Raw genomic sequence first — 16,295 nt, 5'->3', positions numbered from 1 at the left:
CATCAATCAGCAAGTCCCTGCACACACCTGCACCGCATTACCTCCCAAACACCATTGGCCTAATATGATTACACTTACCACTCCAGCTAGTTCCTTCACACACCTGCACCGCATCACCAATCAGCAAGTCCCTGCACACACCTGCACCATATTACCTATCAAACACACCAGTGGCCTAATCTGATTAAATTCATCACTCCAGCTAGTTCCTGCACACACCTGCACCGCATCACCATTCAGCAAGTCCCTGCACACACCTGCACCACATTACCTTTCAAACACACCATTGGCCCCATGAGTCACCTGATCACACCCCCACCCCCGGAAGTGCCCTACATAAGAACCTCAGAAGCATTGATCCTCTCACACCTCCTTGAAGAAGGCACCTGTGCCGAAATGCGTTGGAGACCCTCACATCAAACCCAACACCGATCCAGGCTGACCTCCACTAAAGATCCCCCATCCCCACCAGGGACCACCAGTGCAGAAAGCTCTCAGCCCACCCGCCTGCTGGTCCGCACCGCTCACACCTCCAGTGACCGGCTCCACCCCGGACCAGCCCCTCTCCCCCCCTGCTCCCAGGCGTGCTCAGCAACTCACTCCTGGCCAGGGGTGTCTCCACCGTCGATCCCCATTTCCACGAGGGACCGTCAGTGATAAGAGCATCCCGCACATCCGGCCGCAAGTCCACCCAGCCAACATCGCCAGTGACCAGCTCCATCCCGGTCACACTTTCCACATCCCCCCTCCTCCCTGGCTTTTTTTGAATCAGTATCCCGGGCAGACCACCCCCCAGGGGTGGTCCCAGCACACACGCTGCAACCCAGCCTCCCAGCAGTTCACCCATCCACACCTCTGGCTCCGCACCACCAGCGGCACGACCAAGAGCCAATTTAAGCTGCATACTACGGTCGCTGACCTCCGCAGACCAATCAGAACAGCCGTGCACTTGCAGCACACCAGCAACACGCTGATCCAGCTCACCAACAAACCTGCAGCTTCCAACCTATCTGCAACGGTCGCAACTTCGACCTACATCACCATAACAAAAAACCTACCGGTAGGTAAGTACTGCCAAGACTCACACCAACACGCGGGACGCCGCACAGGTGTTCCAACCCACTCTGCAAATCCCCCCACCCCCCGAGACTTCCTAGACTGTCGACCATAGGTCCAGCAGGGGTGACGTGCAAGGTCACTGAACCGCACGGGAAGGAGCCCCCTAAAAGGGTCCACCTACCTCCCCAGTCTCATCACCACTCATCACTGAACCCCACCCACCTGCCCGGGATCTTAACAGAGCAGCATTGTATCTCCCTTGGATTGGGATAATAGGTTAGACACTGCCTTCTTGTCGGCTGGCTATCCATATAGGGCTATATCCCTGTTTTACCACCTACTAAGAATTCCTTACTTTACGGGAACATTCTCCACTGGTATCACTAAGTGGCAGACTTGGTTTCCAAATCTAACAGAAACTAATATTTTGCGCACGCTACAGTATTCCCTCCAAACATTGACAGCTACAACTTACAGAGAAATGTTCTACAGATTATTCTATAGGAGCTATCTTTCTCCCAAACGTTGTCACTTGATTGGTATTGCAACCTCCTCTGCGTGTCCAAAATGCGCCCATTTAGAGGCATCTTTATACCACTGCCTATGGGACTGTAGGGTCATCAAAAAATTTTGGATGGAAGTGAAACAATATGTGCTAGCTGACCTAATCAATTATCTTCCATTAACACCAGAATGGGCAATATTGGGTTATATTCCAGGAATAACTAGATTTTCCAAGGGTTGTAAAAAATTATTATTAATTATTTCGGCTGTAGCTAAAAAATGTATCCTGCAACAATGGATTGCTCCTACCCCTCCTTCATTAACCATGTTCAAAGAGAAATTATTTTATATTTTCAAAATGGATTGGGTCAACTCTTCTATCAACAAGGAAAAGAAAGCAGAACAATTCTTCTTAATTTGGGAAAGCTTTATTGAGGCTTTAAATCCTGAGATTAAAAGACAAATACAACAGTGTTTCAAATCAACACAATGGTATGAAACTAGAATACTGCTACAAGACCCCCCAATAACTTACGCTTAAGAGGAAAAAAAAAAAAAAAAAAACCTACATAAATAAAAGAAGAGTAGTAGGGGATTGACCCTGGGAGTGCATGGCTCATAACCCCCTTCCCACTTTATTTCCTCTTCTCTGTTTTTTTTTTTTTTTTTTTAATTTATTTATTATTTATTTATTTATTTTCTCCTTTTTTTTTTCCATCTCTCTCTTCTTATACTTATCCACCCCCCCACCCCCCCATCACCCATCTACTTTCTTCCCCCTTCATTTCTTCTATTATGGTTGAAGTCATTATAATATATTACTGTTTAATTTTCAATTGATCGGTAAAAAGAGAAAATTGTGGCAAGTCTATTACCTCAAACCACAAGTGAACTGTATGCTATAAATTGTAATTATGTCATTGTTTCTTGTCATATTTACTTGTGTACCAGAGTGTATTTGTTGACTTCAATAAAAACATTTTTGAAAAAAAAAAAAACAGAGCAGCATTGTGACTACTCAATAAAAGATTTTGCCCAAAATTACTGTGTCTCGCTGGCCTCATTTTGATCCTATTCCATTCCCCTTTTCACATTACTCCAAACTACACTCCATACCCAATCACACCCTCCTCACTCCCAAAACATCACCACCACCAGAAGAAACATTCTAATTAACACCACTCACAAACACACACAAGTCATCACCATTACTAGCAGGAAGAGCGCACCTTACCCCCCCTACCCCCATAAGTTTTAGAATTAGTTGGTTCAGAGTGCACCGTATAGGATGCTTTCTTTCTTCTTGAATAAAATTGTCCATGGTTTATAGCATCATGGTAGCACCCTCATTAAAAAATTTTGAAAAGAAATATATAGAAATTTAGAGTTGAGGTAATTGAATACCTACTTATAAAAAATATAAAAAAGATGAATGAAATTTATGAGGTTTGAACCTAAGGTAATATAATAGAGTACATACTTAGTCATTTGGATACTGGTGCGGGATTTGTTCACAATAAGTTTCTAAGATAGATAGATAGGGGACAAAGTTTATTTACCGGCGTCCAGAATCCCGACGCTGGAAGCCCGACTCTCTATTAAAAATAGGCGTCTAAAATACAGACACCTATCTTTACCCAGACGCCGAAATCCTGATGCCCGGCAACCTGAACGAAGGTAAGCGGGGACTGTTAGCCACGCGGGGGGGAGGGTTAGTTTTAGGCACCGCCAGGGGGATTTAGGATTAGGCACCCCCCCGGGGAGGGTTAGGGTTAGGATAGGGGAAGGGAGGGTTAAGGTTAGGCGCCACTGGGGGGAGGTTAGGGTTAGGCACCCCTGGGGAGGGTTAGGATTAGGGTGCGGGAAGGGGAATTAGGGTTAGGCATCACCAGGGGAGGTTAGGGTTAGACACCACTAAGGGAGGGTTAGAGGGGGAGAGGGGGGATTAGGGTACCTACCAGCCCCAGTCGGGATCCTGGCAGTTCGGGCTTCCAGGGTCGGTATTTAGTACGCCGGCGGCATTACATACCGATTCCATATATGATAGATAGATAGATAGATAGATAGATAGATAGATAGATAATCTATGAGGTTCATAGCAGTCTTGTCATCACACCCTCTGCTCCCTTGAGAGGCAGGAGGGTTGCTAGCTATCCCTGAAGCCAGGAGAACTCCCTGGAAATTCCAGCGGAGTGGGAAATTATGCTCTAAATAATACTAGTAAGACTTATATAGGGAGGAGAGGAACAATAGTTGCAAAATACATTTTTAGGAGTATAGAAGGGCAAATGGTGGTATTAGTGGGGAGAGACGTACAAGTGACTTTCTCAGATGTCTTCACAATGTGCATAATCAGTGTCACAGCAACACAGAAGAACTGCAGACATTTTTGATGATAGATAGAAAGAGAAACAAGTTGTGATGTGGCCAAAATACATCCATGCAGTGGAGGCTCCAGAGGTGGGGCTGCAATATAGTCTAAAATTCAAATAGGGGAGTCACACCAACTGCCAGTGTGTCCCGACCTGCAATGTTTGGCAGTGTTTGGGGTGGCAGTTGGTGTGGCTCCGCTATTTGAATTTTACACTGCGCTGCAGCTCCCCGTCTGGAGTCACCACTGCATCCATGATACTCTTTCCTAGAGTTTAAATAAAGGTAACAGCATAAATATAATTCTAAGTATCTAACTCACTGTGGGGCAGATTTTGAGTCGGACAGATCTCTGTGCATGAACGCAAATGGGAAGATTTTGTATATAGCACATGTGCAAATGCAAATTTGCACACTTTTGCCTATGTCCTTCCCGTTCTTATTTGTATGGAACTTGGCCAAATCTGTTTTTCCGTGTAATTGGGCGTTTTGTGGTGGAAAATGGGTGGCGATAATGTGAGCATACAGAACCGCCATGTCTTGTGGGAGTGTGCATATGGGGAAGGGGAGCCTATTTCTGTCTGATCTCTTTCACCTAGCATGGGGCTAGTGCAAGTGCAGGTATAGATGGTGACAGCTTGGCATGGCAAAAAATCAGTGGCCAGCACACCTTTCCACTCGCAGACGCATTGACTCAGCATTAGCATAAGGTAGTAAATCAGGGTTATGCGGATGCCCACAAATACAGCCACTTTGCATCCAACTTAGAAACAGCCCCTGTATCTTTTGTAACCCTTACTTATTATAATAAATTTTCATAGCTTCATTGACCATTTTACGTTAAATAATTTGTAACGTTTGGATAGGGTTCTGTTCAGGATTTGGCAAAATCCATTGTTGAGGATTCAGATTTCATCAAATCCTAGTATAGTGGATTAAGGGCCTGATTCAGCTTTGGGAATAGAGTAAGATATAGCAAGTAACTGTGAACCAGGACAAACCATGCTGCAATGCACGGGGTGCAAATACATACATTTTATTCAACCAGTCACTAGCTACTGGAGTAATTGTAGAGGACTGGAAAAAAGCAACCGTTGTCTCACTGCACAAAAGTGGAAGCAAGAAAGAGTCAAGCAACTACCGACTCACCAGTGAGCATTACATCAGTAGTAGGGAAATTGATGGAAACACTCTTAAAATATAGAGTCATAGATTATCTCAAATCCAGCAATTTGCAGGATCCCAAACAGCATGGATTTACTGGGGGAAGATCATGTCAAACAAATCTTATTGACTTTTTTGACTGGGTGAGTAAAGAAATAGATAAAGGGGGTGGCCATAAATATAGTTTATCTAGACGTTAGTAAGGCTTTTTACACTGTTCCACATTGCAGACTGTTAAATAAACTGGAAGGCATGGTATTGGATACCAAGATAGTTGAATGGATAATATCATGGCAGCAGGATAGGAAACAGAGAGTTGTAGTAAATGGAGTGCAGTCTCAAGAGGGAAATGTTACCAGTAGAGTAGCTCAGAGAACTGTAATTGGATCAGTGCTTTTTAATATCTTTATTTGTGACATTGCAAATGGTATTGAAGGGAAACTACTGTATGCCTTTTTGCAGATGACACAAAGGTATGCAACAGGGTAGACACACCAGGAGGGGTAAAACAAATGATTGATGATCTAGGTAGACTAGAGGAAAGGTCAAGAACGTGGCAACTACAGTTTAATGCCAAAAAATGCAAGATCATGCACTTGGGTCTCAAAAATCTAATATTAATGGCACTATACTCGAAACTGCTGAAAAGGAAAGGGATCTACGAGTCACTATTTCAGGTGACTTAAAGGCAAGCAAACATTGTAACAAAGCAATGAAGAAGGCAAGTCAGATGCTTGGTTGCATAGGGAGAGGAATCAGTAGCAGAAAGAAAGAAGTGATAATACCACTGTATAGGTCATTGGTACGTCCTTATCTCGAATACTGTGTTCAGTTCTGGAGGCCATATCGCCAGAAGGACATTAATACATTAGAGACTGTACAAAGAAGGGCAACTAAAATGGTGCAAGGTCTACACCACAAAACGTACCAGGAAAGACTAAAAGTTCTTAATATGTATAGTTTGGAGCAGAGAAACGTTCAAATATACAGTATAAAGGGTTTTAACAAGGTAAAGGAAGGAGACATTCTTCAAAGAATGAGAAGTATTAGAACAAGAGGACATGTTCTGAAACTGGAGGGTGGTAGGTTCAGGGGAAATTTGAGGAAAAATGACTTCACAGAAAGGGTAGTGGACAAGTGGAATAGCCTCCCATCAGAGGTGGTAGAGGCTAAGACAGTAGAGCAATTTAAACATGCATGGGATAGACATAAGGATATCCTTCAGAAGAAGTAAGGATCAATAAGGGTTGAGGTGGAAATATGTTTCAAAATGGGGTAGACTAGATGGGCCAAGTGGTTCTTATCTGCCGTCAAATTCTATGTTTCTATATTTTGCATGCAGGATAAATACTGGCTGCTTTTGCATGTAGCCCACAAATACTGCACAGCTTTATTTTTACACTGCAAGTTAGATGTTAGTTTGGATACTCCCCTCCCAAATTTAAATCTCTGCACATTTTAAATCTGCCCCACCTGCAGTGCAGCATGGTTTTACCAAGATGATCAGTTATGTGCTACAGTATATCTTACTCTATTCCCAAAGCTGAATCAGGCCCTCAGTACATTCCTAGTTAAACGTTATTAGGCTTACCTGTAACTCTGTGCATTTGGCTTGAAAAACTTTAAGATATGTTTTGTAAATGTTTTCTTGAATAACAATTATAGAGATAGTTTCAAGGGTTGGAAGTAACGTTTCTTGTAAATAGCTTAAGGTACTGCTCAAAATAGCCTTAATCGAGTCTTCTGGGTCAACACGAGCCATGCCTGCAAAAACATACAATTTGTCTTCTTATCTTTTTTTTATATCATTGTCTATATTAATTTCTGCCAGTAGGACTAAAAATGGAAATTGCTGATCATATGCAATTTCAGTTTAATAAACAATATAATATAAGTGCTTCAAAATGTATCTGTCGCAAAGCTAAAGGCTAGGGGTCCTCTGTATATTCAGCGTTGGACCCTAACCATTAGGTGAGCCTAGGTGTTGTGAAGTCAGCTGGATCTTAGTGTAGGTTCACCTCTGAATAGATGTTGACATGAAGGAGAAGCAACAAACAGTTTTATACCCATGAAGCTGCCAGCTGCTGCTCATCTATGTCTGCGATGGACTGGGAGTGTGGCGCTTGACTATGACGCACAACCAAATGCCACACTCCCGCTGAGGACCAGAGGATGCCACCCCACCTCCATCTTGCTAAGATAAGCAGTAGCGAGGGAAAGGGAGCATACCTGAGGGGAATGTGCACTATGTCCAAGGGGGTAGAGATGCTGCCTAGGTTGTCTCAATAGATAGTGCCAGCACTGATCTAATCTCTATTAATATCTAACACACATAGAAATACCACACACATAACTAACTAGTCCGTAGATGTTTAACATATGTTGCCTGCCTGGGGAAGTTTGTAAGGGCCCCTATGTAACAAGGAAGATAGGCCCCCCTCAGCTCTGAGCCCCATTGCAGCTGCACCCCTTGCATCTACGGTAGTTACGGCCATGAATCTAACGCTTGTCTCCTGTCTGCCCCTCTCATGTCTCTCCATCAATATTTTCTGTCTTACACCTACCATCTTGAATCATGTCTGCCCCCCCCCCACACACACACACTTTCCCTCTTGTTTGTCCTCCCTTGTCCTATGTTTTCTAGTCTTTCTCTACTAGCCCTTTTTCCACATTCCATTCCATGCTACTCCCTCCTTTCTTATCAAGGTGTAAGCCATACTTGCCGACAATCAGCTTCCTCCTTCCGGGAGGGAGCTGATTGTTGGCTAACAGCGGGGGGCGTGTCCGGACAATTATGACACATTGGGGGCTGAGCCAGGGACTGGGCCGCGCGATCACGGTCGCGGTCATCGTGGCCCACCCCCTCTTCACAATGTCGTTATTTTCGGCATTGTGAAGCAGGGGGCAGGGCCACGATGACGTGAATCAGCGTGAATTGTGTCACTGCCCCCCCCCTGTGGGGATTTCTAGTTTATTCTGGGGGGGAGATCGGGACGGTTGGTGGATGCCGGGAGGCTTGCCTGCCTTTCCGGGGGTCGGGAGCGGCACCAGATATTCAGGAGGCTCCCGGCTAAATCGGGAGGGAAGGCAAGCCTAGTGTAAGCACCAATGCATCTTTTGTTCAATGGACAGAAAACTAGGCCCTGTAGTTGCTATTCCTCATAGAGAATTCAGAATTCATTTAGAAATACTCATATATTGGCCAGACAGGCACAATGACAGATAACGCTTATGTAAAAGAGAAGAGCTGCAGCTAGACAACAAGGTCCCATGGGCTCAGCTTGCTGTAGGAAAAACTTGCTGCCCCTGTTGCTATTATACTGCTTGAATGCTTTAATAGATATAGTTGTACTTGCTTGCTCTATGTACTTATAAAACATTGCTAATATTATAAGCAAATATGCACAACCTACTTTTTAGAAGTCTCAGCCTATACAATTTCACAATAGGAGATTACTCTGTAAAGCCATTATGATTTAGTAATATTAATATTACAATATCATGCAGAAAAATAATTCAATCAATTTTCAGTTACTGCGCTCGTTTTATGTAATTTTATTTTCAAATGGGATAAGAATTCATAATAGATGGTGAAGTGTGAGTTACCTGTTCCAATGGCTGGCAGGGCAAGGCTTGTGAAGCCATTATTATGGCACTCTAGCAGAATTCTGTCCACTGAGGGCTCATATGCAGGTACACTGGTTGGTCCGATAATATGCATGATTTTTTTGCTCTTGGTATTCCCACCGCTTGTTACTGCAGTCCCATCTGGATGTAATACACCTTAGAAAAAAACTTTATAAGTGAGCAATTAAGTTAAAATGAAACAATCACAAGAATTCTATATCTTAGCTGTAACCCCCTTTTAGTGGTGTTTAGATTTATTCTATGTAAAATAAATGGATTTTAGTGTTGCAAATAATAATTATATATGTAGAGATGTATTTTATTGTAAATTCAGTATTAAAAACTACTAGGGACCAGGAAAAAAACTTTTTTGTTTAGGTAGGGGTAGAGAGGACTACACTTTAATATTTAACACTGAAGCGGTGCCGAGTGTACCTGAGGGGCACTATACATGTAACTAGGGATGTGCTTGACCCCCGTGTTTTGGTTTTGGATATGTATCTCCTTCGAGGTTTTGGATCTGGATTTATTTTTGCAAAACCGCCCTTGCGTGTTTTGGTTTTGGTTTTGGATCTGTATTTTAATAATAAAAACAGCTAAAATCACACAATTTGAGCCTGTTTTTGTTCCTATTGTGTTATTAGCTTTAATAGCAATAATTTTCAGGCATTTCCCGTCATTATTAACCAGCTCACAGCTCACAATATTGTTTTCACAACTTTTTCTCACAAATATAGGCCAAAGGCTGCAGCGAGCTGGCTGGCTAAAGTAAGTCACAGAGCAGCGGCACAAACGTGCGGCAGTTTAAAAAAATATAGGACATCTATAAAAACTTACCAAAAAGCATTGGCAGATAGGATGGTAGCTTAATAAACTATAAAAAAATGTCAGTCGGCAATGTCCCAAATTGTGCAAAATTTTTAAGAAAAGAGGTGCAAGATGGAATTGTCATTCCCACCCACTCTTATGTGGGATATTAAAAAGGACATGCACAGTTTAACAAACCAAGCACTTTAGCAACAAGGACTGACACTTTTGTGGCTGAAGTCCTTGGTTTGTTTGGGCCCCCACAAAACAATATTTTGGAAGGACTACCTTCAATAATTAAGGAAGAGGTTGATGATGGGAATGTTGGTGGTGGAGATTGCATGTGTTAGTCCAAACTGCTGGTAACTGATACTGGACTGCTTGTTATTAATTTATAAATTATTATAATTTTGTTAAATAAATTGCATGAACTCACTGCAAATGACATAACAGGGAGGAGGTGCCTAGATGGTTAACGTCCCTATCTCTACTAACTTTGGCTTCACAAATGGTACAGATGCCTTCACAACTGTTGTCAGGATTTGGGTTAAAATAATTCCACACCCAAGATGTGGCTTTTCTGGTCTTATGCCCAGGCGTCACCCCAGCCTATAACCCCAGTTTATATCGTTACCACAGCCTATACCATCACCCAAGCCTGTATCCCCATTTTAATTTTATATTGTCACTCAAGTTTACATCATCACCCCAGCCTATAACCCCAGTTTATATCATTACCCCATCGTATACCATCACCCCAGATTATACCAGCACCCAAGCCTGTATCACCACCCCAGCCTGTAAATCCATTTTATATTGTCACCACAGTTTATATCATCATCCCAGCCTATAAACTCAGTTTATATCATTACTCCAGCCTATTCCATCACTCCATCCTGTGTTGTGTATAAATTACAGCTACGCTCCCTGTTAGATTGGGGATTCATTATCCACTTCAGTGAGTGTAAGCTTCATTTTAGTCCATGTTACCACACTCCCTACACATCTTCTGACCTGGGCTACAGAAGGAGTAGCTGCACTCTGGAATACGGCTGCATGGAGTTGCCCCTCTGAAAGCATTGTGGAATATGTGTGAGCTATATACAGTAAATAACTGCTAATATATAAATAACCATAATCTCGACAGCACTACACTATGCATCTCATATACCCTGATTAATACAGTATCACACTACAGTATATTGCTTTGTGCATCTTAAATGAATCAATAAATGCTCTCTGTTGGTTACTAGGATGCCATCTGTATTATATAGCGGTCACTAGAATGCTCTCCATATTGTATAGAGGTCACTAGAATAATCTCTATATTGTATTTCGATTCCTAGAATGCTCTGTGTATTGTATAGAAGGTAGAATTATTATTAATGCTTTCTGTATTGTATAGTTACTTGAGTAGTCTCAGTTTTATCAGATGGGGCTAGTAGGTAGGTGCTATATTTGATGAACGTTTTTTTACATAACAAATCTTCATATATTTAATTTGCTATATAAACCCCATCCACATTAGACAAATCCTATTTTCCATTGCGGCTCGCTGGTATAAACAGCCGGGCTACTTGTCTGTGTGCCCCTATTCTAAAAGATACCAGTTATCCATCTTCTAGAACAACCCTTGTACGATGCGGCCTACACCTTATGGTACCTAACAAATAAAAGTAGTAATAATATAATCTTATAGTTTAGGGAATTATACAACTTTCTTATTGCTTAATTTATTTAAATAAATAAAAGGTACCAATATTTTTGCATTCTTGTTTAACAGTGTCCCCAGCAGCAGCCAATATAGCTCCGGATACACCTGCAAATATACAAAACAAAAGCACATTTCTACAATCTACCGCTACATACAGTAATCAAAAGGCAGAAGGCTGTTTATAACAAGTTCATTAATATTTTGTACTATGTTCAGTTATTGTACCCAATACGGCCAGTGGAGGAAATGTAAAGCCTACTTTTACAGTTAATATCAAATTTCATATGAACTTTACTGTTGGCCAGAACATTGTGGTCCAGATAATGCAGAATTAAAGTGTTACACTGAAGTGCAGACGCATTACTCTGGAGGACAATGAATATCATTTAGACAACATGACCCATAGGAGGGTTTCTCATTTTTCCCTAATAGCAGCCCTGGCAAGTGCAGATGTGACCTCATACACTGTTGCTTAAGTCGCTGCAAATAGCCCCTCTCAGTGCGCCAGTTCCCGGGCTACTCAACCCATATCAAGCATCTTTCTCACTCAAAATGAGCATCGTATTCACATAAATAAAACAACTGGAAGTGACAAAACTACATTGCTAAATTACACCGATCAATTTCATGTATGACATTTATACATCTGTGTGCAAACTAGGGGTGAGCGGGTTGGATTTCTGAAATCCGAACCCCCCTGAGCCCCCCCGATCTGAGGCCGATCCGAGTCAGGCTCGACTTTTCCCGCCTGACTCGGATCTGAAATCGAGGCAAAACGTCATCATCCCTCCTTCCGGGTCTCGCGAGTTTTGGATCCTATATAAGGTACCCGTGTCGGCGCCATTTTCTCACTCGGCTGTGGACAGTGAAGAGGGAGGGTGGGAGTTAGGGCTGGCTGGGCTGTGTAGTGTAGTGTAGTGCAGTGTAGTGTTGTGCTGTGCTGTGCTGCACTGTGCTGCTGTTGTCCATAGGGGCTGTGTCCACTACTTCAAAGTCCATAGGGGCTGGCTGGACTGTGTTGTGCAGTCAGTTGTCCATAGGGGCTGTGTCCACTCCAAAGTCCTGTGCAGTGTCCCAGTCCTAAAGGGGTGCTGTAGTGTTGTCTAGGGGGTGCTCTGTCCATCAGGGGTGCTCCCCCCAAGTGCTAAAAAAATATATATTTTTTCTGTGTTTGTGAATTGTGTGCACTGTGGCTGCACGTGCATCAACAAAGGAGCAGCGCCAAGCGTGCGCCTGTGTCCCATTAGTAAATGGCCGGCTGGCTTGTCTGTTAAAGGGTGCAGTAACCCCCAAAGTACACTCCAAACAAAATAAAAAAATATTTTCTGTGTTTGTGAATTGTGTGCGCAGTAGCCGCACGTGCATCAACAAAGTAGTGCCAAGCGTGTGCCTGTGTCATAAGTAAAGGGCCGGCTGGCTTGACCGTTAAAGGGTGCTGTAACCCCCAAAGTACACTCCAAACCAAATAAAAAAATATTTTCTGTGTTTGTGAATTGTGTGCGCAGTAGCCGCACATGCATCAACAAAGTAGTGCCAAATGTGCGCCTGTATCATAAGTAAAGGGCCGGCTGGCTTGACTGTTAAAGGGTGCTGTAACCCCCAAAGTACACTCCAAACCAAATAAAAAAATATTTTCTGTGTTTGTGAATTGTGTGCACTGTGGCTGCACGTGTATCAACAAAAGAGCAGCGCCAAGCGTGCGCCTGTGTCCCATAAGTAAAAGGCCGGCTGGCTTGTCCGTTAAAGGGTGCTGTAACCCCCAAAGGGCACTCCAAACAAAATAAAAAAATATATTTTTTTGTGTTTGTGAATTGTGTGCGCAGTAGCCGCACGTGCATCAACAAAGTAGTGCCAAGCGTGCGCCTGTGTCCCATAAATAAAGGGCCGGCTGGATTGACTGCTAAAGGGTGCTGTAACCCCCAAAGGGCACTCCAAACAAAATAAAAAAAAAATTTCTGTGTTTGTGAATTGTGTGCACTGTGGCTGCACGTGCATCAACGAAGGAGCAGCGCCAAGCATGCGCCTGTGTCCCATAAGTAAAAGGCCGGCTGGCTTGTCCGTTAAAGGGTGCTGTAACCCCCAAAGGGCACTCCAAACAAAATAAAAAAATATTTTTTTTTGTGTTTGTGAATTGTGTGCGCAGCAGCTGCACGTGCATCAACAAAGTAGTGCCAAGCGTGCGCCTGTGTCCCATAAATAAAGGGCCGGCTGGATTGACTGCTAAAGGGTGCTGTAACCCCCAAAGGGCACTCCAAACTAAATAAAAAAAAAATTTCTGTGTTTGTGAATTGTGTTACCTGTGGCTGCACGTGCATCAACAAAGGAGCAGCGCCATGCGTGCACCTGTGTCCCATAAGTAAAGGGCCGGCTGGCTCATTTCTTAAAGGGTGGTGTAACCCACAAAGTGCACTAGTCTCCAACAAAAATAAAAAATTATTTTCTGTGTTTGTGTGCGCCTTAGCCGCACGTATATATCAATATAACATAAATGGAGGTCCAAACTTTCTCCGATAAAAATAAAATAGGGAAAGATCAAGAACCACTCCTCCTAGTGATGAAGCTGCTGCCACTAGTCATGACATAGATGATAACATGCCATCAACGTCGTCTGCCAAGGCCGATGCCCAATGTCATAGTAGAGGGCACATACAATCCCAAATGACAAAGTTCAGGAAAATTACCTTGAAAAAAACATTTAAATCATCTGAAGAGAAACGTAAACTTGCCAATATGCCATTTACGACACGGAGTGGCAAGGAACGGCTAAGGTCTTTCCCTATGACTAGTGGTTCAGCTTCACATGACGATGGAAGCCCTCCTCCCGCTAAAAAAATCAAATGAGTTAAGCTGGCAAAAGCACAGCGAAGAACTGTGCGTTCTAAGAAGATATCACAAATCCCCAAGGAGAGTCCAAGTGTGGTGGCGGTTGCGATGCCTGACCTTCCCAGCACTGGACGGGAAGAGGTGGCTCTTTCCACCATTTGCACGCTCCCTGCAAATGCTGAAAGGAGCACCCACAGTCCACTTGCTGATATGCAAATTGAAGATGTCACTGTTGAAGTACAACAGGATGAGGATACTGGTGGAGCTGGCACTGAGGAGGACGTTGGCGAGGAGGATTCTGATGGTGATGTGGTTTGTTTAAAACAGGCTCCGGGGGAGACAGTTGTTGTCCGTGGGATGAAAAAGCCCATCACGGTCATGCCTGGGCAGAAGACCAAACATTCCACCTCTTTGGTCTGGCAATATTTCTATCCAAATCCGGACAACAACTGTCTTGCCATATGTACCATATGTAAAGGTGAAATAAGTAGGGGTAGGGATGTTAACCACCTAGGAACATCCTCCCTTATACGGCACCTGCAACGCGTTCATAAAAAGTTACTGTCAAGTTCAGAAACTTTGGCTAAGACCGTAAGCAGTCCAGGGACACCTAAATCCCTTTTCCTGTTTTATCCAAGGAATCGGTGGATGAGGAGGATGAGGACAACATCTTGCCTCCGTAGAGCCAGTTTGTGCAGGGACACATTAATTGCCAGCTTGTTTTGTGGGGGCCCAAACGAACCAATCATTTCAGCCACAGTCATGTGGCAGACCCTGGCACTGAAATGATTGGTTTGTTAAAGTGTGCATGTCCTATTTATACAACATAAGGGTGGGTGGGAGGGCCCAAGGACAATTCCATCTTGCACCTCTTTTTTTCCAGTATGTACTGTTTGGGGCCTAGTTTTTCAAACTGCCATCCTGTCTGCCACTGCAGTGTCACTCCTAGATGGGCCACGTGTTTGTGCCGCCCACTCGTGTCGCTTAGCATAGTCATCCAGCTACCTCGGTGCAATCTTTTGGCCATAAAAACAATATTGTGAGGTGTGAGGTGTTCAGAATAGACTGGAAATGAGTGGAAATGAAGGTTATTGAGGTTAATAATTGCATAGGAGCCGAAAAACCCACAAATTCTGTGATTTAAGCTGTTTTTATGCTTTTTTTAAAAAAAATACAGACCCAGAACCCAAAACACGGAAGGGTGGTTTTTGCAAAACCAATCCAGATCCAAAACACGAAGAAAGATCCAGATCCAAAACAAAACACAAAACACCAAAAGTGGCCGGTGCACACCCCTAGTGCAAACGAGTCTGAATCTGTATACAAAGTGCTACAATGCAGCTGCCGCAGTTTTTTTTCATTCATCTGTGACTTGTACATGTTCATAACTAATTCCTGTGCTGCTAAAGTTTCAGCCTGGCGTCTCTAGTGCACTGTGGACCTCATTCAGAGGCGCTCGCAAAATGCGAGCGCTCGCTCTGAATGAGGGCGGCCGCATATATTTTCTGACCCGGCCTCCTGGTCGCTCGCTAGGCTGTGGATGACCACTCACAGCTTTAGCGAGCGGCCAGGTTGATGGTCGCGATGGTCAAGACCATCGCAACCATCGGGGCTTGCGACGAGACACTTGTGGTAGGGTCTCGTCTACCGCAAGCCCCAGTGAGCTTTCGGCTCTATTAGAGCTGGAAGCTCACTACTGACATCACGAGTGAGGCCGCCCCAAATCGGCAGGCGTTCCGTCGGGAACGCCTCCATTTGGCCAGCCACCCCCCCTCCCCGCCTACAAAACAGTGCGAGCTGTCGATCACCATCGACAGCGGCCCCTTTTGTAGTGAGCCCCGGAGCAAGAAAATTTATCTCTCGCTCCGGGACTTGCGCACGCGCAGTGTGGCCACTGCGCGTGCGCATGGCCTCAACATCGACCCGCTTGCGAGCGCATTGGCGCTTGCGAGCGCATTGGCGCTTGCGAGCGGGTCTGAATGGGACCCCCTGTGTGTGATGTTTTGCTGCATCTGTGTGTCTGTGAATAAGCTGCAACATTTAAATAAAAAGACAGTACGCTACACCTCTTGGAGCGTCTCACTCACGCTGGGTGTCTCACGCCATATGGCGTATAGACTCTAGGTGGAATATTTACTAAAGAGTGACTTTAATTGAGTTAAGATCAATAAAAAAATCATACATTTACTTATACTTAAGATCGATAATAAATAATACATTTAGTAAG

The 16,295-nt window shown here is 43.8% G+C and overlaps 1 protein-coding gene across 1 annotated transcript in view; it reads right to left on the bottom strand.

The window, feature by feature from the left end:
• The window catches only part of LOC148453523 (protein mono-ADP-ribosyltransferase PARP15-like), a 98,172-nt gene that overhangs the window by 41,748 nt on the left and 40,129 nt on the right, over positions 1-16,295 (bottom strand). Inside the window, exons 7-9 of the mRNA XM_088461992.1 lie at positions 11,288-11,350; positions 8,704-8,880; positions 6,689-6,861 (exon numbers count right to left, since the gene is read on the bottom strand). Of these exons, the coding sequence (XP_088318118.1) occupies positions 6,689-6,861; positions 8,704-8,880; positions 11,288-11,350 (413 nt within the window). The remainder of the gene's footprint in view (positions 1-6,688; positions 6,862-8,703; positions 8,881-11,287; positions 11,351-16,295) is intronic.

The sequence above is a fragment of the Taudactylus pleione genome, unplaced genomic scaffold, assembly GCF_031769625.1.
Source record: "Taudactylus pleione unplaced genomic scaffold, aTauple2 ptg001137l, whole genome shotgun sequence".
Classification (NCBI taxonomy): domain Eukaryota; kingdom Metazoa; phylum Chordata; class Amphibia; order Anura; family Myobatrachidae; genus Taudactylus; species Taudactylus pleione.
The sequence above is the reverse complement of the archived record's forward strand: the minus strand, read 5'-3'. Positions and strand labels throughout refer to the sequence as shown.